The sequence below is a fragment of the Pezoporus occidentalis genome, unplaced genomic scaffold (genome assembly GCF_034315485.1).
Source record: "Pezoporus occidentalis ecotype Australia unplaced genomic scaffold, CSIRO_AGI_Poc_V1 ctg36, whole genome shotgun sequence".
Classification (NCBI taxonomy): domain Eukaryota; kingdom Metazoa; phylum Chordata; class Aves; order Psittaciformes; family Psittacidae; genus Pezoporus; species Pezoporus occidentalis.
The window spans coordinates 4,844,176-4,870,170 of NW_026915591.1; the positions used below are offsets into that span (position 1 = coordinate 4,844,176).

At 41.2% G+C, this 25,995-nt stretch overlaps 1 protein-coding gene across 1 annotated transcript in view; it reads left to right on the forward strand.

Moving 5' to 3' along the window:
- The window catches only part of MAP3K9 (mitogen-activated protein kinase kinase kinase 9), a 57,717-nt gene that overhangs the window by 9,178 nt on the left and 22,544 nt on the right, over positions 1-25,995 (forward strand). The window contains exon 3 of the mRNA XM_062630858.1: positions 23,859-24,039. Within this exon, the coding sequence (XP_062486842.1) occupies positions 23,859-24,039 (181 nt within the window). The remainder of the gene's footprint in view (positions 1-23,858; positions 24,040-25,995) is intronic.

The following is a 25,995-nucleotide window of genomic DNA, read 5'->3' on the forward strand; positions in this document are numbered from 1 at the left end:
GAGTAAGATGGGGGAGTGGGAAGGAACAGAGTTGCCTTATTTAAAATCAAAGTTTCTACTAGAATAGAGGAGAACTGAAGACCTGCTTTCAGACATCTGCCTGTATTTTGGCAGATACAGAATGCATAAAGGCTGTACTTCATGATGAAACTTCTCAGAAGGCTATGTTACATTTTAAATGGTAAAATAAATCAATTGGGCACCTGAATACAAGTCTAAAATTACCACCAGGATATGGAAGGAAAATAAAACCCTTTTTAATCAGAATTACTGCAGCTTTGTGGACTCAAGTAGGAGGTAGCAAAACAATGCTTAGAATGATTCTCAGCATTTCGGATGGCATGATAAAGAAGATAAGATTTTGATTGCTTTGGAAGGCAATTTCATCTTGTAAAGGGCTGAGCTTCAGGAGATTATTTGAAGATTCCAGGAAGTGTCTGTTTCTTGAGATTCTCATCAAAAAGCACTCTCCAAACTGTTTTTCATTTTCCTCTAATGAAAAGGTGGACATTTTGTCTGTTCAAGCATTTTTCTTCATTTTTTCCCTCCTTTTGATTATCATGACTTTAAGTTTAATAGTAATGCATTTAGCATGTAATAAGATTGGCCTGTACATTTTAAGTACTACGTTCATTGGAGGCAGATTTTTATTGTAAAATTTACAAGTTGAGGGTTGCCCACTTCGTTGCATTGGGAGTGCTATCAGGAAATGAGTACGTAAAGATCATTACAGAACAAATTGAACACCTGTGATTTATTTTTAGAGTCCCTGAAATCCTTTATGCTGTCAGTTCAGTTGACAGTGTTGTTCAGTAGGAGAGTGTTCCAGTGGTGTTACCAATTCATATATGTCAGCTGTATAACTACACAAAAGAAAGATAACAACCCAGAAGAAACTTTGTTGGCTCTGTAGGGAGATAAGTTTTTCTCTTTTGGCACTGGATTCAAGAGAAGAGATTCAGAGCAGCCCTGTGGAGAAGGGCTTGGGGGTGTGTGCTTGCAGCTTAAAAAGCCAACTGTATCCTGGGCTGCATCAAGCAGGTCGAAGGAGGTGATCCTGCCCCTCTACTCTCTCTTGTGAGACCTCACCTGGAGTATTGTGTGCAGTTCTGGTGTCCTCAACGTAAAAAGGACATGGAACTGTTGGAACAAGTCCAGAGGAGGGCCACGAGGATGATCAGGGGACTGGAGCACCTCCCGTATGAAGACAGGCTGAGGAAGTTGGGGCTGTTCAGCCTGGAGAAGAGAAGGCTGCGTGGAGACCTCATAGCAGCCTTCCAGTATCTGAAGGGGGCCTATAGGGATGCTGGAGAAGGACTCTTCATTAAGGACTGTAGTGAGAGGACAAGGGGTAACGGATTCAAACTTAAACAAGGGAAGTTTAGATTGAATATAAGGAGGAAATTCTTTACTGTAAGTGTGGTGAGGCACTGGAATAGGTTGCCCAGAGAGGTTGTGAATGCTCCATCCCTGGCAGTGTTCAAGACCAGGTTGGACAGAGCCTTGGGTCGCGTGGTTTAGTGTGAGGTGTCCCTGCCTATGGCAACGGGATTGGAACTAGATGATCTTAAGGTCCTTTCCAACCCTAACTATTCTATGATTCTAAGAGATGCAGTTTATTCCATATAAAAATTAATCTGGCAGAATCCTCTCTGGCTTCTTCCCTTCATCTGGTGATTGCTACCCTTTCCTTCTTCAGCTGCGTGTTGGCTTCACTGAGCTTATGTTATGGAATTGGTAGTAGGCCTCTCCCAGTGTGAAGGCTCCTAAATCATCTAAATGCTGACCTATAGGGGAAAAAAGCCATTAGGAATGCCTGCTGAAGTCAAATCACTATGTTCAGTACAGCTCTTAGAGTTTTCCTTCTTCTTATCTCTTACTTGCAATTTGAATTTAGTTTATGTCCAGAGAAAGTTGCTTGGTATATAATGCTTAGGATCAGAAAGGGGCAGTCTTTTTGGTTTTAGTGAAGAATTGTAAATAATGAAGCTGGTTCTGTTTGTTTCTATGTGTCTGTCAATGTTAGGCATGCCAGCATTGCTATAGGAATAATGCCAGTTAACTAATGCTGCAGAGAACTAGTAAAAGCATATTTGCTTTTTTTGACTGGCTCAGCAAAATACATTTGTTATTTGCACTATGTTGAAAGATTTTGCTGAAGGTGTTCATGCCATTTAGCAAAGTGCTTTATAAAAGTCACCATGTTGGTGTTCCACAAAGTGGCACAGAAGATTAACAGCGAAGTGGCATAGCCAAGGTCAGAGAAAGAGGTAAGGACAGAGCTCAAAATAAACCCTAACAATTCTGATTCGGTCAAGTCAGTGATTCTTCCCTTCTTGTTCTTTGAAGACATTCACCTCTCCTACTTTTTGGATCACCGAGGTAAGCTTGTGGTGTCCTGAGATTCAAAGCTCTAGCTTTCTTAAGAAATTCAAACTCTGCTGTAGCTTTGCTTATTTATTTTATGCAGTTGTTAAAGCTTTTTTCTGTTCATGAAAGTGCTAATAGAGTTGACCTTCACATGGTCTCTGGACAGTTCTTCCGAAGACTTAAAATATTCCTTGTTCCCTTTTTTCTTTTTTTTTTTTTTATTATTATTTTTAAAGTATAGGCAGAATTTAGAGACAGGAATTCTTTGTGACTAGTTCACATCCAACCCAAGGACAACACAGAACTCGAATTTACATATCAATCTCAATAACGTGATCAGGTATCTCATTCCTTGTTGCTGTATTCACTTCCCAGTCCTTTTATAATTGACATTCTTCTGTTGGTCTTTACACAGAAGGAAAAGTACCTAATGTAAACATATTAGTTGTAGAGGAGAGCTCTTCCAGGGTCTGCTTGAAGCATGTTGGCAGACGAGTTTGGAAGTCTGCACTATTATTGCTGCTGCTGGTACTTCAGTGTAATTTGCTGACTAACTCCACAATGTTGTACCTTCTATCAGAATGGATTTCCTTTGTCAGGGCAATTAGACAAGTGTGAGTAATGCTTTATGTAAAGTATAGTGAAACTATCTCAATGGCATTGGATCTGAATGTTTTACACTGGGTGAATAATTGATCCGGCCTTAGTTGGGTGGCTCTTTGCCCTTGAAGAGGAAAGTGTTAAAAATGTGAGGATAGTTATTTTTTTGGTGGTGAATCACTAAACTTCCTTTTTATTTATTTATGTATGTATTTTAGAGTTAAAATGTGTGTGGAGTAGAAATCAAGCCTTTCAAACAGCCTGAATATACTCCTATGGCTGACTAAAGATGACTCTCCAGGTTCTGCCCTCGGGCAATTATCTGATGCTATGGGCATGCTATACAATATTGCTAATGGTGCATAATTCCTAGTTCTGGTTACTCTGCTTATTTCTCTGTCTCCCCAGAGTATCAGCCTTTTGTGTGGATATGCTGACCACTTGCATTGTGGTTAAAAAAATCCAAATAACTAGTATATTTTTGCATGTGATGAGGCAGTAATGCCACAACATTTGTGGAACAGAATGAAGATATTATACCTGAAAGTGATGACAATTTTTAGGCTGTTGAGACCCAGGAATTCACGAAAGTAGAGTGACAGTTTACTTTGTTGATTTTTTTTTTTTTTTGGTTGTGTGTTTTTTTTTTTCTTAGCTTGTATGAATTAGTGCAACTACTTTGCTCTGAGAGGTTTGACAGATGCTTTCATGTTGCAGTCTGATTTCCAGTATGTTTTAGTAGATTCTTCAAAGTTGCAAAATGAAAATACATCTCCTGTAAGTGGTTTGGTTTTGTGTTGATGTCTTCACTGTTAGTTGCAAGTCAGAAAGACTTCATGGAACATGCTTGATGTCCACAAGAGTGCTTTGGTGTTCTCCTGCCCACACCAAATAGCAAAATGACAATTTCACAAATGGAATCCCTTGTTTTCCTAGGTAAGAATGGAAAGACTTCTTCTCATTTTTAAGAAGTGAAATTGTGTCTGTTACTTTTAAAAACCTAACTCATACCCTTTTCATGTCTTTTTGCCACTGCATATTTTTTTTTCTGCAAGGTTCTTTTCTGCTCCTAAGAACAAAATAACCCAGAGTTATGACACTAAGCACGTTCTCGAAATTGTGCATATGGAACCATAGAACAGATACGAGGAGACTTAAGCACCATGATGCAGGAGGTGTGCCAAGGCATCTCTGTGCTGCTCCCATGAATTCACTGTCTGACCATCTGTGACAGAGCTGGGATAAATCTGCGTTCTTCTGAAATTTCTAAGTAGCAAGTCGAGTGAGAACAGCCTTGTTATGGCATTTCCAGGAAGCTAGAATAACTTTTTCAGCTCCCCCACCCCCTTTTTTTAATTGGTGTTTCTCCCATGTCAATTATCTTAATTTGAATTTTGAGAGATTTTTGTCAGCAGTTTCAGTTTTTCTGTTCTCATCAAACAATTTCTTCAGAATTTCAACATACCCAAAGCAAACAACCTCACTTTTGAAGCATCAGAAGTTAAACACACTCTTGCTCTTTGAAGTGATGATTCATCACCCAAGATGGTTTCCTTAATTTAAACCCATTTTGAAGATGGTGCCTCTTCCCTTACGACAAGACAAGGAAAGCCTTAAGCTGTTGGAAAGAATACAGGATATAGCACATGATTTTAAGTAGATGCTTTTTGGTACATGTTTATTTTCTTGTTCTAGGAGAGTTTCAGTTAGATTGGTGTGACTTAGATTTCCAGAAGGATGGCAGAGTTCACTGGCATAGCAGATAATTGCTTCTTAATTGTCTGACTGCTGATGGAAAAGTCACTTCAGTATTCCTCAGACCTGAACTTTTTGCAGATATGAAGAAGAAATAGTAACAGAACCTCATGCATTTAGAAGAGAAACTATCTCAATGTATAAGGATTTATAATGATGTTTTTTGGTTTCATCAATGTTTCTTAAGATCAGAGAGAAGAGGACTCACATGTGCAGCAGTGAATCTTTGGGTCCTAGCCTGTAGCAGGGTTGTTCTGGTGGTAATGGCAGCAGGGTGCAGCATCCTTCAGGGTCCTTTTCAGAAGGAAGTACCCTGAAGATGGACAGTCCTCCTATGAGCTGTTCAGGTTACTACCATACACAGCCCTTCCACTTTGCTTTCTAAAAGCATTGTCATATTACTCAAGCATTTATTCTAACCATTTTGGTCTGCTTGTTTGTATTACAACTTGAAACCTTCATTTAAAATGTGAGCATGGCTTCAACCTTGCTGATTTATAGACTTACTGTTTAGATGTGTAGCAAATGATAGTCATTGTGCCAATAGCTCCGTTTACTAGTAACAGGTAAATATTTCTATCACTAAGATCTTGCTGATCACAACAATTGCTGTGCTTAAACTGGGGATTCCTGGGGGGTTCTCGAGGTACTATAAAGTGGTAGTATGGATATTTGCTGTAAAGAGGGCAGTGGGATGTATATGAACCAGGCTGCGTGGTCCATCCTCTTTGACTATGGGCCTGGGAAAAAATGTTAGAGAGAATAGTCCTTAGTTGGTTTTCATTTTGCATTGTCCAAGGATCCTGAAAATAAGGAAGTCACATAACTTTGATTAATGGAACTTGATATGCCTAATTCTGCTTGTTGAAGCATTTTCAATCTTGCCCTTGGATTTATTGATTTGCTTTTTCTTATTTGATGTAATCAGTCACATAGCGTGTGGTTTTGATATGATTATGGTCATCTGATACCTGGGGGATATTCTTAATGCTTCACCAGGGTACTGTGTAGTCACTTTAGTGATCACTGAGAAAGCTGAGTCAGAAAAGTAACAGAAATCTAACACATCAAAAAGTGAACAGTGTTCTGATAGCTTTACTGCATGAGCTGTTATTTTGCATGGACTTTCATGTGCAACAGTGCAGGACTGCCCTCTTTCTCAGCAGCTGGCATCTTGTACTGCTCAGCTTAAGGTAAAATTTGGCAGTATTCAATCAAGTCTGAATTTCACTGTTGTCATCTAGTTTGGTGTTGACTGTGCATCACAGAGCCCTTTTAATATTTGTTCTGATGAATGGAAATACACTTCTTGTCCTTTTTTTAAGGTTTTTTAGTTACATCTGATTTAAAAAACAGAACAAAACCACCAACCAACCAAATCACCAAAAAACTCCCTCAGCTTCTGGTGTGGTTTTTGCTGCTGTCTGTGAAGTTTTTGTCTTCCTTACCTTTTAGACTGAGGAGTACCAGCCTGTTTCAGGAATGAATAGTACTTGGTGTTATTGTCTGTTTCACAGGGATGTCTTAGCTGAAGCCAAAGCAAAACAGTTTGCGCTACTTTTGTCATCATGAATTTCATGGTTTTATTTGCCTGGAAATGGCTCCCATTGAACCAGCATTATTATTAAATCCCTTTTCAAGCAGTCTCTTGAGCAACAATTAATGTATGTCTTTCATGCAATTCTGCTCATCTCTTTCCTTTTTTTGTTGTTGCCTAATACAGTTTTCTATTTGTTGCAAGCTTTCAAACTGATATGGTCTGGCTAAGCACTGTGTCGGGTACAGATGAAGTTATATTTTTTCCTTAGAGCATTTAGCTGATTATGAGGAGTACAGTAATCCATGCCTGAGCTGGAAGGTTGTTCCAGTGCAAGCAGTATGGCAGGATATAGTCTGAAACCAGAGCTGTTCCATTTTCTAGGAAACTCACCTGAGTATTCTCCAGGAGCGTTCAGTGAGTTTTGTACCAGATCACTAAAATGGTAAGACTTTTATCAGCTTGGCTGAAAAAAGGTGAAAGGATTGATTCTAAATATATCATGGCTGTGGAGGCCTTTCCTATCCCCTCCCCCATTATGCATTAGCTCTTTAGAGTTAGTGAACTGCACAGCTTAAAATCCAAGAACTGCTGTGCTGCCACGTCCATCACCTCCTCTAGGTTGATAGAGGAGGACAGTTGGCCAGCTTGGTGGATTTGCTGAACTCTCATGTGCACTCAGTAATTAAAAAGCTTTTGCTTCCAAGGTGTCTTATTTTTATTAATGTGTAGTTGCTGGATGGTTAGTAATAAAAAGGGGGAAATACTTGCATGTTACTAGGGACAGTATTTGTGTTCTTTGGTTTTCCTTCTAATATATGAAATTTTGAGTGAGGTTTAAATTCTGTGCTCTTAAGGATCTTATGAAACACTCAAATATTTGTTTGTGGTGCACAAGAGTAAAGGTGCAGCCCTACTGAAGTGAACGGCAGAGTACCCAACAGAAGGTGGGTAAAGGCTGCATGCAGAAAGCCCGGACTCAATCCGTGTGCAGATCTGTTAATCACTTTAAGTACTTTGAATGAAGGATCAAGAGCAGATTGCTTATTATCTGGATACTTGTGAAGCAAAGCTGTGCAGGCTGACTAAGGAAGGTGGAGCTAAAATTGCAAGTTACATTTTGGCAATCCATTACAATATGAGGTCTCATTTTGGAGCAAGTTTTTGAAATCCTTTCCCAAAAGCTTAGTTTTGTCCTGAAGGCAGTATGCCAGTGTACTGCCAGTAGGACTTAAAAAAACAGAACACCTGGCAAGCTTGTCTCCTTTGCAATAATGATGCTTTTTTGATGTGTTAGATAAAGTGCAGCTAGCATTTGGCTATATGAGACCATGACACCCTGACAATGCAGCAGTATATTAAGGCTATATTTTTATCTAACATCTGGTATTTACCACCACCACCATCTGAGCTGAAATGTATCTTGAGAAGTTTTGCTTACTCATGGGAGAGAAAAAATGGGATTGGAACAATCACGATAAGTTCCAGAGAGGGACTTTTACAAGGGCCTGTAGTGACAGGACAAGGAGGAATGACAGAGGGGAGATTTAGATTAGATATTAGGAAGAAACTCTTCACTATGGGGGTGGTGAAGCCATGGCACAGGTTGCCCAGAGAAACTGTGGCTGACCCATCCTGGCAGTGTTCAAGGCCAGGTTAGATGGGGCTTGGAGCAACCTGGTCTAGTGGAAAGTGTCCCTGCCTGTGGCAGGGGGATGGAACTAAACAGTCTTCGAAGGTCCCTTCCAACACAGATCATTCCATGATTCTGTGAAGTTCAGTGAAGCCATCTTGTATGCAATAGCATTTTTGTTTGATCTAAGGACACTTTTCTCTTTCAAACATAGTTTAAAACCTATAGGACTATGGTTAATATTTGCTATTGCTATAGTACCTTCTAAATAAAAGCCCTGAAGATTTCACAATGCATTGTGTTTTTTCAGAGTAGAAGGGAAGGGGTGAGCAAATGTCTGCATGGTGCTGAGTTACCGGTTGGGTCTAAACCACAACAATTTAGAAGGCAGTCAAACAGATTTGGACAAAGCAAAGATTATACCTAGATTGTGAGGAGATGAGTATAAAAAAAATACCGTAAACTGAAATTGGCCATCCCAGTTGTGAAATTCCACTGGGTGTGTGTCAGGGAAGAAATTCAAAATTAGGTGTAGGATTAATATTTTAGTGTTCATGGACCCTTCGGAGTAGAAGTTCTGAGGAAGAGCCTCCAGAGCACTCCTACCTCAGATAACTTTATTCTGTGGTCTGAAAAACAAACCCATAGAAAACATAAGGGGTTGAATGAGGAGATTCTTGTGTTCAAGATGAGGTTTCCTGTAACAGATTGGCTTGGTTTTGGACACATTCTGCCATGGGTGGGTGGGAGAGTCTGGATCCTGTGATATTAATCAGTCTTTTTTTCCTTTCTGGCATACTGTCAGCTTCAGTAAGCCTTTAGCTGAATTCTGAAACTTGTGTAAAGCAATTTTTTAATGAACTTGGAATTGTTCGGAAGTGGAAATATTCTCAGTTTCCTTTAACTCTTGCACTTGAGACTTCCGCTGTATTGCAGGAAGAAGTTTAATGGTAGTGCCTCCTCATACAGGTCTGGATTGTTGTCGTGGTTTAAGCCCAGCCAGTAACTCAGAGCCGCGCAGCCGCTCACTCACTCCCCAACTTTCCTGCCCCCCTCCACTCCTGGAGGGATGAGGAGGAGAATCAAAAGAATGTGACTCCCACGGGTTGAGATAAGAACAGTCCAGTAACTAAGGTATAGCACAAATCACTGCTGCTATCACCAATAATAATAGATAAGGGAAATAACAGGGGAAGATAACTGGGGAGTCTTTGGGGACTCCATACACCTGCCTTCCATCTCCAGTGCTTCCAAAGCACTGGAGGGGCCCAGTTGACTAGATGCTCGCCCATACTGTCCCATACACCCTGCCACTCATGACCGTCCAGCCTTGGGGAAAATCTCTTGGCCCTCCTATATCATGGTCTAACCCTAGACAAGACCTAAGCACGACTCCACTTAACTTTCAAGATCAGACGAAATGGTTGTGGATAAAACACAGTCTGTATGTGTGCCAACATGCTGATCCTCATCACAATCAGCAGGCAGGTCTCAGGGGTACCCAAAGGCCATTCAAAACCTTCAGAACTCTCAAATGATGCTGCTGTACTTGTCACTGGGGCTGGTGTAGCTGCTGTGCTTGGAGCTGGAGTAACTGCACTGTCTGCTGCGATCAGAATTTGAGTAGCTGCTGTACTTGTCGCTGGGGTTGGTGTAGCTGCTGTGCTTGGAGTTGGAGTAGCTGTGTTATCTGTTGTAGTCAGACTTTGAGTAGCTGCTGTACTTGTCACTAGGGTGTGTGGGAATGTCTCACTCATAGGCTGACCACCAGAGGAGGGGAAAAAGGATGTGTAATATAACAATTCTGTTATATACCTCACAAAGTATAGAGGTGGTGACCACACTGGGAACACAAGCCAGAGCAGTTTCATGATCAATGAGTCTGTTGTATTACAAGTCATTACCATAAAGTATAGTGAAACAAGAACCTTAGCCCAAGCCCCCCAGCTGATAAACACTGAGACAGCAAATAGCAGCTGTAAGTAAGGTACGACATGCTGAAACTGTGAGATCAAGAGCAACAACTTTGAGAGCCAATAAATCAGCATTGTGACAAGTGACTATTAATCCGGAACAATGAATGCTTATCACAAATATGATTAGACACATTCCGGTCAGATGTTGTTATCTCAACCCTTCGTGCCCCACATTGGGCACCAAAAAGAACTGTCGTGGTTTAAGCCCAGCCAGCAACCCAGAACCACGCAGTCTTTCTCACAATCCCCCCCTCCCCCCCGATCCCAGAGGGATGGGGAGGAGAATCGAAAGAATGTGACTCCCAGGGGTTGAGATAAGAACAGCCCAGTAACTAAGGTGTAACACAAAACCACTACTGCTACCACCAATAATAATAATGATAAGGAAAATAAAAAGGGAAGAGAATACAACTGCTCACCACCTGCCGACCGATACCCAGCCCCACTCAAGCAGTGATCCAGCCCTTCCAGGTAACTTCCCCCAGTTTATATACAGGGCATGATGTGCTGTGGTATGGAATACCCCTTTGGGTAGTATGGGTCAGGTGTCCTGTCTCTGCTTCCTCCCAGTTTCCCCTCCTCCCTGGCAGAGCATTAAACTCAGAAAGTCCTTGGTCAGAATAAACATTACTGAGCAGCAACTAAAAACATCGGTGTTATCAGCATTGTTCCCAGGCTGAAAGTCAAAACCACAGCACTGCACCAGCTACTAAGAAGGAGAAAAATGACTGCTACTGCTGAGCCCAGGACAAATGTTTGTAAATCCTACCATAGAAAAGTCTTGCAGTTTTTACAGCTGAAACGCTGCTCATGTTTTGCATTTAAGGATCTTGGAGTGAAAAAACATTAATTGGTTTCTGTAAAGGTTTACTCTGTTCTTTTCTTTCTGTAAAACTCTTGCACCTGGGGTTTGATGGACTAAGCATCTGATACCTCTCCTGAATTATCTAAATGGAGGAAGTGGATGGGCAGATGCTTATCCACTATCTGACAACACTTTTGCTGTTTTGCATTTTGGTAAATGAAACCATGGTAAGCTGTTCTGTTTTCAGGATGGAGGAGGAATTGTATGTAATATTCCTACCCACAATGCTCAACTGCAGCAATGGTCTTTTACACTCCAACTATGACAGGGTAAGCATTAGTTTCTCAATTTGAGGCTGCCTCTTGACCTTATTGCTGTTGAAAACGGTGATTGTAGAGTAACAGATGAGCAAAGACCTATGGGAAAACAAATTTGTCGCTGTAGGTGGTTGAGTTGCTCTGGGCTGATCTGCAGAAACACCCACCTGCAGCAGAAATGCATGGTATTAGAATTAAATATTTCCATGCCAAGTAAAATAGTAAAGTTGACATTTATCCAATTTGTAGTCCTTCCTCCTGTCACTCTTACCCACCCATCACCATTGCTGCCATTTAGCTCTTGGACTAACCAGGAGAGAGTCCAAGCTCTGTCTTGGACTGTAACCAGCTGATGTGGCTCTGAGGAAACAGAATACAGCACGAAACAATGAGTAAGGGCTCTTGGGAATGGGTGTGAGTGGGATGTAGTTGTGGGCTAAATCCTCTTACTGGAGTTTTTTCTCATGTCTTGATGTGACTACTTTACTCATTCCTGGAAACTTGGAAGGCAAAGCATTCAGCCCACAGCAGTGCTAACTTTGGTGAAGACTGAACAGAACTACTGAAGTGCACTGACACAGATATTCAGGTATTTCCACTACCTTTTGGGTTTTTCAGGTCTTCTCAACTCTACATCATCAAGTCCTGTCTGACCAATTTGGTGGCCTTCTCTGGTGGGGCTACAGAACTGATTCATAGGGGCAGAGCAGTTGATGTCATCTACCTGGACTTGTGCAAAGCATTCAACACTGTCCCATATGACATCCTTTTCTCTAAATTGGAGAGACATCAATTTGATGGATGGACCACTTGGTGGATAAAGAACTGGCTGGATGGCCGCACGCAAAGAGGTGGTAGTCAATGACTCAGTGTCCAGCTGGCGACCAGTAACGAGTGGTGTCCCTCAGGGATTGATGTTGGGACCGGTCTTGTTTAACATCTTCGTCACTGACATGGACAGTGGGATTGAGTGCGCCCTCAGCAAGTTTGCCGATGACACCAAGCTGTGTGGTTCAGTTGGTACCCTGGAGGGAAGGAATGCCATCCAGAGGGACCTTGACACACTTGTGAGGTGGGCTGATGCCAACCCTATGAAGTTTAACCATGTCAAGTGCAAGCTCCTACACCTGAGTCGGAGCAATGCCAGGCACAGCTACAGGTTGGGCAGAGAAGAGATTCAGAGCAGCCCTGAGGACAAGGACTTGGGGGTGTTGGTTGATGAGAAAATGAACATGAGCCGGCTTCAGTGTGCGCTTGCAGCCCAGAAAGCCAACCATGTCCTGGGCTGCATCAAAAGGAGTGTGACCAGCAGGTCGAAGGAGGTGATCCTGCCCCTCTACTCTGCTCTTGTGAGACCTCACCTGGAGTATTATGTGCAGTTCTGGTGTCCTCAACATAAAAAGGACATGGAATTGTTGGAACAAGTCCAGAGGAGGGCCACGAGGATGATCAGGGGACTGGAGCACCTCCTGTATGAAGACAGGCTGAGGAAGTTGGGGCTGTTCAGCCTGGAGAAGAGAAGGCTGCGTGGAGACCTCATAGCAGCCTTCCAGTATCTGAAGGGGGCCTTTAGGGATGCTGGGGAGGGACTTTTCATTAGAGACTGTAGTGACAGGACAAGGGGTAACGGGTTCAAACTTAAACAGGGGAAGTTTAGATTGAATATAAGGAAGAAGTTCTTTGCTGTGAGGGTGGTGAGGCACTGGAATAGGTTGCCCAGGGAGGTTGTGAATGCTCCATCCCTGGCAGTGTTCAAGGCCAGGTTGGCCAGAGCCTTGGGTGGCATGGTTTAGTGGGAGATGTGACTGCCCATGGCAGGGGGGTTGGAACTTGATGATCTTAAGGTCCTTTCCAACACTGATGATTCTATTATTCTAAGTTGCTGTGTCTTTTTGGTAGCTTGCAGTTAGGGCTTCACCTGGGACTTCCACCACCCCTGGTGTCTCTAGGTTCAGGAGCTTCCTTTAAGCTAAGGCTAACTTGAAGTACCTTCATAATCAGATTTTCTTACATTTCTGGGAAACAAGGCTATGATATTTTCTTCAGATTGTTCTTCCAACTGTTTCAAAGCACCGCTGTCTACCCTAGCATGCTAAAAACACTGTTAATGGTAGGCTCAGTGAAGAATGGATAAAGCTTCAAAATACAACAATAGAACCCATGAGTTAATGTTGCTTTATGACTAGGTGGTAACCCTGCTGTTTCATGGTCTGCCTAGGACTGTGGTGTTTAAATAAAAAAAAAAAATTGCAGGTATTCTGGCACTAAAATATGACTGTACTGTCTCAGTTTTGGGAAAGTTATATGGAAGTTAAATGTGAAGCCGACGACCATCCATTAAGTTAGAGTTATATCCTGTCGTACCATAGGCAACAAATCCAGGTTTTTTAACCCTACAGTAGGGAACCTTGTCTTCCAGCCTGCTCCCTTCCGTATTTCTTTCTGTATGCTTTCAGTTCATATTGCACTTAGTCCCTCTCTTACTTAATTCTCCCTTCACTTAATTATTGTAACTGTTTTTATCAGGCTCAATGTTCATTTGCTAATAGATTTCTGTTCTTGTGTGCCAGGCTTACTGAGTAGCATCACTTGGTGTGAACCCTAAGCTGGACCATGCAAGAAAAGGTCTTGGAGGTTTTTTTGCAATTTCTTCCATGCTTCTTAATACATACACTTTGGACTGGGAAAGGGAGCATGAAGTTGTTGATACAGCAGTTGTCGTGAAATACGGAGGCAAAGGGCAACTTTGGTTCTTAACTGTTGTGTGGTATTGTAATGTAATCTTGCTTTCCTTGGTATTTTGTCGGTGTCAGGTTTTGCCTCAGGAAGTTCTTTATTATAAATTGGGAATACAACAGCAGAGTAGTTAAAGAACCTGAAGCTGGTATGCCTGGCTGTTCACACTGTTTTGTGCGGTAGACAGCAGCCCATTTCCTCTTTGTGTGTAACAATGGGCTATTTTTGCAGTGAGTGATCACACTGTAGTAGTTCCTCCCTGAATGTTGTTGTGCTTCAGAAGCGATGAGTCAGTTTTCAGCACAAGTAAAGGAGTATTCTGTTCAGCATTACACTGTGCAGATAAACCTAATCCTTTCTCTAGGCTGAGGAACCAGGAAAAGGCGATTATATGACTGTATTTTGCTGCCTTGTCACTTAATTTTGACAATGAGCTGAAATGAGGAGCCATTTTCTACCAGTTCTTTGGTGTTCCTAGCAACTGGATCAGCATGGGTTAAAGTGTTTATTCCGCTCTTCTTGCTCTTTCCCACTACTTTGGGTCACCAGAGACCAAGAATTGGACAGTTCTAACTGTCCAAAAGTGTAGCTGAAAACTAAAATAACCCTCCCAAAAGAAAGAAGAAAAATAATCTGATGGTGTTACTGCCTTTCCGAAGTTTGTGTTTGTGAGAGGAGGTTATAGCATGTTTTCTGGCTTTGCTGGTGTAACTTGAGGGGAACAGCAGCTGTTAATTTAGTTGCCAAAAATTTTTTTCTTCATTTCCCTTGTGAAAACTTTCCTCCTGTGAAAGTAATCTACTTCTTTAAATTATCTTTTCATGCATTCTGGAGGTAGTATAGTGCTGGGTGAAAAACAGGAGGTGTATTACTGAGGTTTTATAAAGTGATCAACCTAAAACCTAAGTAAAGCTTTATCATGTTTGTTTTAGTGATTAGATTGAAAGATTGAGTGCAGATGGCTTATCTGTTTGTGTAGGGTAGAGGAGTGTGTTTGAAAGAAAAATAGATGGGTTTGGGAAAAAGAAAATTAAAGGAAAGGGACAGAAATTTTTATATTCTGGCAGAAGGAAAGAGGTCCAGACCATCAGTGCTTCCACCATAATTGGAAAGAAGAAAGAACATGTAATGCAAATAAGTTAATCAGGAAAAAAAAAAATCAACAGTGCAGTTATTTGCATTGGACCACTATAATAAAGTTGAGAATATTCCCCAAAGTTCGCGCAGCAGTTTTAAGCTTCTTACTGCAATGACTAAGAAGCAGGAGCAATATGGATATATTAGATGTGGTTTACATGGCCCTCTTCTGATTTATTAAAATGTAGGTATAACTAGATCAAAGGATATACAGCCTTATACCCATGTCTTTACCTTGGCATTGTGGATTTGTGTATCTGATCTCATGGTACATGCAGTAACAAAATTTTAAAGCTGCAGGTTTCGGTGTTTTTGCTGCAGTGATTTCTCCCTCTGAAAGGACATAGATTAGTCCTAGGTACATGTATTCCCAGTCCTAAACACACCAGTGCAGGTTCATGAGTTCCTAGTGGAAGTTCAGTGTTCTAACATGAAGCCCCACTTTTGGAACTTTCCTTTAACATCTTATTAGACCAACAGCAGCCTTAACTCTGTCCTATCAAATAATCCTGCACTAATGCCCCACAGAGCAGCTATCTCCATAATGACTTGTGATGAATGACAGAGAACTGAAGATCCAGTAGCAGCAACTACATAAAGGCTGAAAGATATAATGGTTTCTTAGAAATCTTAATCAAGTTGCTTTTTTTTTATTGCTTTGAATGCTAAAGAAGAGGGTTTTGTCTTTCTAGTAAAGCATAATTATGTGGAATGGGGGCTAGCAGGTGGAAGAGATGAATGTTGGATACCGTTGTGTCAGTCATACTTCAGTGGGTCTGTTTCTGTTGGGTCTATTTTCAGCATAAATGTTTTTTTAAACAGCAAAAGCAGCTGAGTTGGCCCTGGCCCATTCTTCTTGATGTCACTGATACGCAGCTGTGACTCATGATACTGAGAATCTCCTTTGGGATCTGTTACCACTGGGATCTGTGTACTTCTGAAGACTTGGTTACTTTCAGTAAGGCTGACATTGGATTCTGTCAAAAGCCTGCTAGCTATTAGTACACATACAGAATGATACTTAAACTGAAGAATGTAAACAGGCTTCACCCAACTTCAAGAAGTTGTACCACTTCCAACTCTGATAAAAAAGCTTCTAGCTCAAATCACAGACAAGGGTAGGAGGATTTTGGGTACATCATCAGTTCTTCTCCCCATGCCTTGCCAACCAAGAAACCATCTTTTAATGGTACCAGCATTAGCTGAATTAACTCCCCGTTACCCTTTGTGCAAATTGAGACTGGAATGAGAAACTCCAGTTGTATCAGGGAAATCTCTAATGACACTTCTGTTTCAGCATCTGATGTTGCCTACTAACTAAAGAGGATTAGACACAGTGAAAGATCTGGTTAATGGTCAGCATTCAGTGCTGCAGAATGTACTGAAGATGCTTTTTGTGAACTTTGAGTCTGTTTTAGCTCTGGCCCCTTAACTATTGCTTCAATAGTCAGAACAACTAAATAGACCATATCTTAAGTAACTGGACCTATTCTTGTGGAAATTTTTATTGCTCTTCCAGAATACTGTGATTTGGAGGGGGTAAATACCAGGACTTGTGAACTAGGGATGATTATCTGATAATATGCATCTCAGTTGCTGATTTCACTCATGGCAACAAGGACAAATTAAAGTATACAAGTAAGAGAGGCTGTTTAGTAGCTAGGATGGTCTTACAGGGCTAGGTGCTGCAGTTAGTACTGTGAGCATGATGATAATTGTCCGTGAAGTATCTACAGCCCAAGCATAGGGTATTCTAAATCTTCAGAGACTGGACTACCAACTGCCAACTATAGGTCTGAACTACTCAGAGGTGACTGAAAATGCTGTAAAGTTAGTGATGAAAGGAACCCATGCTGCGCTGCCTTTCCTCTTTGTTACTGAAACTTGTTTTGTCCTCAGCAGAAGCCAAAGCATCACGTACGTGGAAACCTGTACTGAAAATATGTTTGCTCATCTCTAGCAATACACGGTTGTTTGATTAATTGCTGTAAAGTCAGGCAGTAAGGACTGCACCAGACTGTCTTGTCAAATGATCTTTGAATTCTGCCTTACACTATTCTGCTAGTTAGTCTTGTCATTAAACCAGTAAGCATTGATTTATTGCTATTGGTTACCTAACCCACCCCTTTGTTTATATGGTGTCCACTTATTTCTCTGTGCTTTTCAGGAAACCTCACAGGAGTCTGAAATGAAAATATTCACAGTAATTCACAGTATGCTAGAGATTGGAAGGGACCTCAAAAGATCATCTAGTCCAATCCCCCTGCCAGAGCAGGAACACCTAGATAATGTTACACAGGAATGTGTCCAGGCGGGTTTTGAATGTCTCCAGGGAAGGAGACTCCACAACCTCCCTGGGCAGCCTGTTCCAGTGTTCTGTCACCCTCACTGAGAAGAAGTTTCTTCTCAAGTTTAAGTGGAACCTCTTGTGTTCCAGTTTGTACCCATTACCCCTTGTCCTATCATTGTTTGCCACAGAGTAGAGCCTGGCTCCATCCTCGTGACACTCCCCCTTTATATATTTATATACACTAATAAGGTCACCCCTCAGTCTCCTCTTCTCTAAACTATAGAGACCCAGCTCCCTCAGTCTTTCCTCATAAGGGAGATGCTCCACTCCCTTAATCATCTTCATTGCCCTGCGCTGGACTCTCTCCAGCAGCTCCCTGTCCTTCTTGAACTGAGGGGCCCAGAACTGGACGCAATATTCCAGGTGCGGTATCACCAGGGCAGAGTAGAGGGGAAGGAGGACCTCTCTCGACCTACTAACCACCGCCCTTCTAATACCCCCCAGGATGCCATTGGCCTTCTTGGCCACAAGGGCACAGTGTTAGCTCATGGTCATCCTGTCATCCACTAGGACCCCCAGGTCCCTCTCCCCTACACTGCTCTCTAACAGGTTGTTCCCCAACCTATACTGGAACCTGGGGTTGTTCCTGCCCAGATGCAGGACTCTACACTTTCCCTTGTTATATTTCATCAAGTTATTCCCTGCCCAACTCTCCAGCCTGTCCGGGTCTCGCTGGATGGCAGCACAGCCTTCTGGCGTGTCAAGCTTAGTGTCATCAGCAAACTTGCTGATAGTACACTCAATTCCCTCATCTAAATCGTTGATGAATATATTAAATAATACCGGTCCCAGTACTGACCCTTGAGGCACTCCACTAGTTACAGGCCTCCAACTAGACTCTGCCCCATAGACTACAACTCTCTGGCTTCTCTCCTTCAGCCAGTTCGCAGTCCACCTCACTACCTGATCATCCAGTCCACACTTCCTCAATTTAGCTGTGAGGATGCTGTGGGAGACTGTGTCAAATGCTTTGCTGAAGTCAAGGTAGACCACATCCACCACTCTGCCATCATCCATCCACCGTGTTATTTCCGCATAAAAGGCTAAGAGATTGGTCAAGCATGATTTCCCCTTGGTGAAGCCATGTTGACTGCCCCTCATAACCCTCTTATCCTTGATATGCCTTAAGATGGCACCAAGGATAAGGTGTTCCATCACTTTCCCAGGGATGGAGGTGAGGCTGACTGGTCTATAGTTACCCGGGTCCTCCTTCTTGCCCTTTTTGAAGACTGGAGTGACATTTGCTTTCCTCCAGTCCTCAGGCACCTCTCCCGTTTCCCAAGACTTGGTAAAGATGATGGAGAGTGGTCTAGCAATGACTTCTGCCAGTTCCCTCAGCACCCGCGGGTGCATCCCATCTGGACCCATGGATTTATGGATGTCCAGATTGCTCAACTGGTCTCTAACCCAATCCTCATCGACTAAGGCAAACCGCTCCGTTGACCTGACTTCATCTAAGGTCTCAGGGGTACAGGGCTCTTCAGGACTGCCTGCAGCAGAGTAGACAGAGACAAAGAAGGCATTCAGTAACTCTGCCATCTCTGTATCTTCTGTCACCAGGGCACCCATCCCATTCATCAGTGGGCCTACATTGCCTCTGGTGTTAGTTTTGTCTGCCGTGTATTTGAAAAAGCTCTTTTTGCTGTCCTTGACCCTTCTCGCCAGGTTTAATTCTAAGGAGGCCTTAGTCCTCCTAGCTGCCTTCCTACATCCTCTAGCAGCAGCCTTATATTCCTCCCAAGTGGCCAGCCCCTCCTTCCATGACCTGTAAACTCTCCTCTTCCACTTGAGCATACCCAGCAATTCCCTATTTAGCCACGCAGGTCTCTTGGCCCTCTTCCTTGACTTCCTACGTGTCGGGATGATCCGATCTTGAGCTCGGAAAAAGCAATCCTTGAATGCCAACCAACTATCTTGGGCCCCTTTACCTTCAAACAGCCTTGCCCATGGGATTTCCCCTAGCAATTGCTTGAAAAGGCCAAAGTTTGCCCTGCCAAAGTCCAGGGTTCCAATTCTACTTGCTATTCTACTGGTCCTACCACACAAGATCCTGAACACCACCATCTCGTGGTCGCTGCAACCAAGGCAGCCCTCAACCTTTACTGTTTCAACCAGATCCTCCTTGTTAGTGAGGATGAGATCCAGCAGCGCTCCTCTCCTGGTCGGCTCATCCACCACTTGCAGGAGGAAGTTATCATCCATACACTGGAGGAACCTCCTGGACTGTGGCTGGGTTGCCGAGTGGTCCTTCCAGCAAACATCAGGGAAGTTAAAATCCCCCACAATGACCACGGCCTGTGACTGTGAGGCCGCTCTCAGCTGCCTGTAGAAGGCCTTGTCAAATATCCTTAACACGTCTTGTAAGGCAGGAAAGATGTTTTCAGATAATAGGGGGGAACCTCAGTAGACATTTCCATTTCAAAGAAGAAAGACTGGTCTTCATCATAACCTAGATAAGAGGAGGCCCAGTGTTTAATTTTTACCTTTGTATCTCTCTTAAACTCAGACCTAGCATGTCTGAACTGACTGTTGTCATTCAAAACTTGCTGTCTGCCTGTCTCTCAAGACATTACATAGTGGGGTCAAATCATTATCAGTAATGATTCTTGAGAGTACTTATGGTAATAAAATTACTAGTAAATTCTCAGTGGTTGAAATTACACATCTAAATCACATGTAGCTGTATCTGGATGACTGCCTGATCTGGGGAAGGTCTTGCTAGGTGATACCAAGGCCTGTTTGGGTCATATTGCTTGTTGTCTCAGCTGGGAAACCTTGAGATATGGAAGAGTTCTCTTGCTAGACAGAATTCGTTTGAGCTGTCATTAATTTCTCATTGTCAAATGCTTATTTTCCAGAGGAGAAGTTAAAAATCTGTCAGGAATATATAAAAATGTATGTGAGCATTTATGGATTATTGCTTCTATAAGCACAGGTGTTGAGGATAACCCTTCATCTAAAGATGCTAACAATTTTTCATGCTAGTTTAAGACACTGTGCTTTGCTTTGCACTTGAAGTGTGTAAAGAACACGGTATTGGTGATTTGCTGTATTAAGTTGTTTCGCTGTAGCAGTTGGGTCCTCAAAGCTGTTATAACGTGCTTTTAATTCCCCTTTTGAATGTATTTGTAATACCTGGCTTGCTTCACCAGTCCCTTTTCTACACTGCCAGTTGGCTCTTACCCATACTACTTAAGATGAGCTTTTAGCCTCTGTTACAGTGGGAAAAGATGCTTTTCAGTTGTTAGGAGCAGTAGTACATAGCATACCTTCATCTACAACTTGGCTCTGCATGCACACAGGAAAAGATCACTTGCATGGGCCATGCTGGAACAGGGCAATGGGATCCACCAGCTGACAAGCTGACGCACATTCTGCGTGTTTCTGCTGACTTGACTCTTGTTCTTCCCTAGTTGCCTGAAAACTAGGCCCAGTATCTTTGCTGTTAAACAATTCATCTTTTTTAAGGCTGGGAATGTGGAATATTTTCAATTCAATTTTCTACCTTTTGAAAAACCTTTTTATCTCATGCAGAAATTTTAAATCAACACACCAGAATAAGAATATTTACTGCCTTGGTTAGATTAGCTGTGTTTTTTGATGTAGTTGCTCTGTATTTGTGTCTGAATTCTTGTTAGGCTGATCACCTGGCTGCTGTTAGCTCTGTCGTAAGTGATCAGATCTGTTCAGAGATGGAGGGGAATTTTAAATCTAAGTGTAGGAAGTATGTTGCTTATTGTGGTAGACTAATGAGTTGCAGAAGAGAACTTGCACTCAAAGTATTAAACAAGAGGTAATAACTGGTTGTAAATAAAGCTCACAAGCAAATGGAACCATGTTGATTAGCATGAATGAAATGCATTTGCAGTGTCCTAGCAACTTGGCTCGTGTTCTCCGTGGAAGAGATTTTTAAGGAAGAAACTGAAAGAAATTAATATTTCACCTGTTTATAAGATTATTCATTGAATCTGAACAAACACAAGAGGGAGAATCAAGGTTTTTGGTTTGAAAATCTGACAAATGGGCTAGGGAGATTCCTAGCAGTTACGAGTAAGCCTGTTGATATTGACCACGATAAGAACTGAAACAGATGCTGGAAAGATATATGATTCTTAAAATTAAGGTTTACAATTTTGGATTGCAGGATTGTTATCCCAAGCAGTTTTTACAAGGAAACAGGAGGGGTGCCAAGGATGTAACTAAGGAATCAAGGACTTGCAAAAACTCCAGCTCTTTCATTGTCCTTCCTTGTGGTCTTTTGTCATGGTAATTTATCTTACTTAGTGTGCATCTGACAAAAGAACAAGTCCATGGATACAAAAGATCTGTGTAAGTACTAATTATTTTGTTAGAAGCTAATACAAATCGAGGTAATTAGATTTAAATAACCTCTTGCCAGAAAGGTAGGTACAATTCAACTGTGATATCTGGTGCTCTGTCTTGTTATTGAGCTCATTCAAATAGAATATGATCTACCTTGTGAACAAATTTGTTTGTTGCTCATTGTGCTTGTGGAGGAAAGCAAAAAAAAACTCTAAAGCCATGCTTGTTTATTTCAAAGTTTTGTTTTGCCTTTACAGCTTCATGGTATATTTATATATTACTGTAATTAAAATTTAAATTAGATTTTATTATTCTGCCAACTCTGTAGGCAGAGTGCATACATGCTAGAAGAAGAAACTTGGTATGTGTATTCCAAGAAGGTTTTTACACTTGCAGTTAGTGAGTGACTTGTTAGCAATTTCTCTTGGCAGTCCTTCATCTACTAGAAAGAAAGAAAAAAGGCTTGCTAGAAGAAGATGCACAAAGGAAGCCTTCTGTTCCTGTTTCTTGTGATGGTTCTGTTCTGCACTGAAGTGTGGCACTAAAAATACATATACTTTTGCATAAATGAGAAGAGTAGTAATTATAGGCCTCGAACTCCTCCTCCTTCTGCAATTAGGGAAATGGAGCATTCAGTAATGTTAGAAAGGAATTTTGTAATAGAAGCAAGAACCAAGAGCTTAATCGTGAGTCCAGTTCATTCACAATTTGAGCTGGCCCACGAAAGTCTTGAAGTAGTATTTTGTGAATTCTGAAACCTTGTAGAAAGAGCAGCTGATTATTATTTTTTTTAATTTTTTTTTTTTTTTTCAGAGAACAGACTCTAAGATTAATGAAAGTAAATGCAGTATTTAACATTTAGATGTGTATAAATTACTGTGCAGAAGGGTTCAAATAACATTTTGGGTTCTATTTCATGGGATATCCCATTTTGATTGTTGGAGGAAAATATGAGAATGGATATAAGATTATTCTCCTCCCTTCCCCCTTTCCCCTCAAAAGCTGTGTTAGCTGCAGACTGATACTTGAGTCTTTTCATGGACTGCTAAAAATAGTCATGGAGATGATTTTTATATGTACTGTAATTTTTGCAATGTTTTTGTCTTTTATAGGTTTTGTTATGATCCATGGTTGGTTGGTTGTAGGCTGCTTCGTTTGTTTGGGGTTTTCTTATTGTTACTAATTTATTTATTCAGCTCGTGCACATATACATAGAAAGGGGAAAATCCACTCTTGTTTTCTAAGAACCTTTGTCTGCTAAAATGAAAAACTGAGTAACTGCATAATGACGGTGTATTAGTGGTTTGATGCCTTTCACTGTGAAGTCATTGTACTCATGGCAATACAAATATTCTTTTCTTTGTGGTTCTTTACAAGTAGCTGAAAATCATTCCATGGCTGTGTTACTTATGGAAGTTTAATAGTGGCCTATTATATTCTGCTGCTTGATGTTGCATTGCTGGCACACCTTTTGTGGTCACTTTAGGTTAAGATAAAGAGAATAATGAGGTGCTGCTAAAGCCGAGTGGATACTTCTGGCCTCTGGTTTACACTCATTTCGCAGTGGGATGACAGTACAGCTTTCTGGCTAACGAAGAGTATGTATACCAAAGTATTCCTGAGTTCTGCCTCCTTAAGATTTTTTTAAAGTTCTTGGGAATAGACTCCTTTGCCATTGAAACACGGCAGCTTAATTAATAGTTTCATATTGCTGGGGGGGAGTCTATAACATGGTGGTGTATATGAAGTCTTGAACCGGGCATGTTATTGCAGGTCATAAACATTAATTCGTCTAATTGTGACTTAAAAAAAACCCCAAACAACTGTGTACATAGAGCTTCCACTACTGACACATTTACATGAAGAGTATTTCCAGCCTGTGTGTGTATGTGGATTTAAAAAAATAAAGTCCTCTAAGCAGTTCAAGAAAAAGATGCTATTACTGGCTTGCTGAGAGAGGATTAATTAGGAAATATTTTCCCTTATCTGGATTTCTAGAAGTTACAGTGGTTCACTTCCTCTTAGCAGAGAATTATTGTGCAGAATGACACTAGGCACTATATAAAATTATCATGTTGTTATCTGTTTGTTCTCTGGGGCTTGGTATTTTGGTTAAATATGAAGTTATTTGCTAGACAACAGATCACTTGTCAGATAGAGGGATCAGCTTAAAATAACTTTTAACAGTGTGGTATGTTTGAATAACAGAAAGTCAGGGAGAATCTTGAAACTGGGGAGATCTCCAGGAGTATCTTTTTTGTATAAATACTAGCTTTACTCTGCATACCTTTTATTCCCCCTCCCCCCCCCTTTCTCCAGTATTGATACTCGAAAAGGTGGAAAATGGAGATCTGAGCAACAAGATATTGAAGATCACGGATTTCGGCTTGGCCAGGGAATGGCATAAAACTACCAAAATGAGCGCAGCTGGGACATATGCCTGGATGGCTCCTGAGGTCATCCGCTCCTCCATGTTCTCCAAAGGCAGCGATGTGTGGAGGTATACATTTGGCATTAAGTGATTGGATACTAAGAAGTAACCAGACCTGCCAGGAAATGTCTCTTATGTTTAAGGATGAGTAATGGTGAAACAAATACTAAAATTCAGGTCTTAAAAAAACTTTATCCACCAGCTTTCCATCTATCAGATTCTCAGACTACTTTACATTGCTTGTAAACTTTATTTTTTTTACTGTAGGAAGTGGTGAGCCAGCTCCTGCATGCCTCTAAATTTTTGTTGTTCTATAAATTTACATTCAGATTACCCTATGATTCCCAATTCCCTCTGCTTAATCTAAACCAAACTTTTTGTGCTTATTTGGCTATTGACTGACATAATCAAAGGCCATAAAACTGTGAAGTACTTAAAATTACTATTTTTTTACTGTTTTACCAGTGGTAAAATCATTTTATGGTTTTGGTAATAGTCTGTCACTGATGTATATGTACATAAACACACGGTACTTAGTCAAATTCCCTGTGCAGTTTCAACATGGATACATTTTTCACTTTCATAATAACCTTAGGAATTATATCCACTCTTCTAGTCTTTCATAGTCATTCTATAGTCATTCTATTTCATATAGAATAGTGAATCTCTTCTCTAGGTCCATCTGAGTATGTAATTCATAAGATGTAATTTGCATGTATATATTGTCTTTCCCATTCATGCACTGGGATTTTTGAGAGTAGGAGTTACTTTGGTGGAGAGGGGTATAAGGGTCAGCCTATAGACTTCTAGAAATTGAGTTTGAATGTGACCATTAAGTGGACTGGTAAATCCAGATTTTGGTAAACAGCTGTAGAACAATGACTTTTCTGGATGCTGTGTGGCATAGAATTAGTACTGAATATCTGAAATGAATGAAGTAGATGGAATTTTGTTGGTGGAGGGAGAGTTACTGAAATGTCAGGTTGCCTGTCTTTAGAGCAGTCAAATATTGTTGCTGGCCAGTAATGCTCCCACACAAGTATGTGCATTCTGTGAAATCTGCCAGGATAAAGAAATATTCCAGCTGGCAGAATTGTCTGGTTCTTATGGCAGGGATTCGGTGTGGGGAGTTTAATTTTCCTCATCCAATTTTGCTGATAGATAATATATTGCCTTGTGATAAGCCTGTGAACTTGTATTTTGTGCACTAGTGGTGTGGATAAAATTGACTCTGTAATTAAATGTGGTAGCCTCTGTAGTTAATCTGAGACAAACTAAGCAAGGCTTTTATTCTGAGCAAAGTCTGACAGAAATGAAAACCTCAAGGCTGTGCACTTTTTCTGTGCACATGATGACAGTACTGGTTTGTACACAGCTTGTCAAGCTCAAACCTCAATTCTTTCTTCTCTGAAACAGTGCTGGGAATGGCCTTTAAAGGATAACCTGGGGGAGAGGAAGGGAAGGGGGAGACAAATTCCCTGTGATTGTAACTTTACTAATCCAGGCATGCTATGAACAGATGTTCTGTACCACTATGATATCATTTTAAGAAAGATAAGACATAATAGGTCAGTTGGTGATTTTCATACTGGTAGGTCAAGTGCCTCTACACCTGTGCAAAAATACCAGTTTGGTCATTGACTTAAGGACTGTGAATCACTTTAGGATTTAAGGATTGTAAATAACTGAAATTATTTGTTAGAATATTTTCAGAATATTGTATTTCTATTTTTAAAATTCTTTCCTAATTTTCTCTTTTTATAGTTACCAGTCTTCCCTTGAAAATGGGTTGAGTTTCTCTCAGTGCTCTTCCTTACACAGAGGGTCATCTCCATTAGGGAAGCTGTTATACTGTCTCTGAATAAGCTTTCTCTCTGGTGGCCAAAACCTTGAATCATAGTTAAATAAGCTGAAAAGAACATGGTGTTTGAGGCATGTATACAGAGGACAAATACTTGCCGGTGCAGTCACTACTGTTATGTCAATGATTGAAGCACTAGATTTTACAAAGGCGGTCATGGTCAC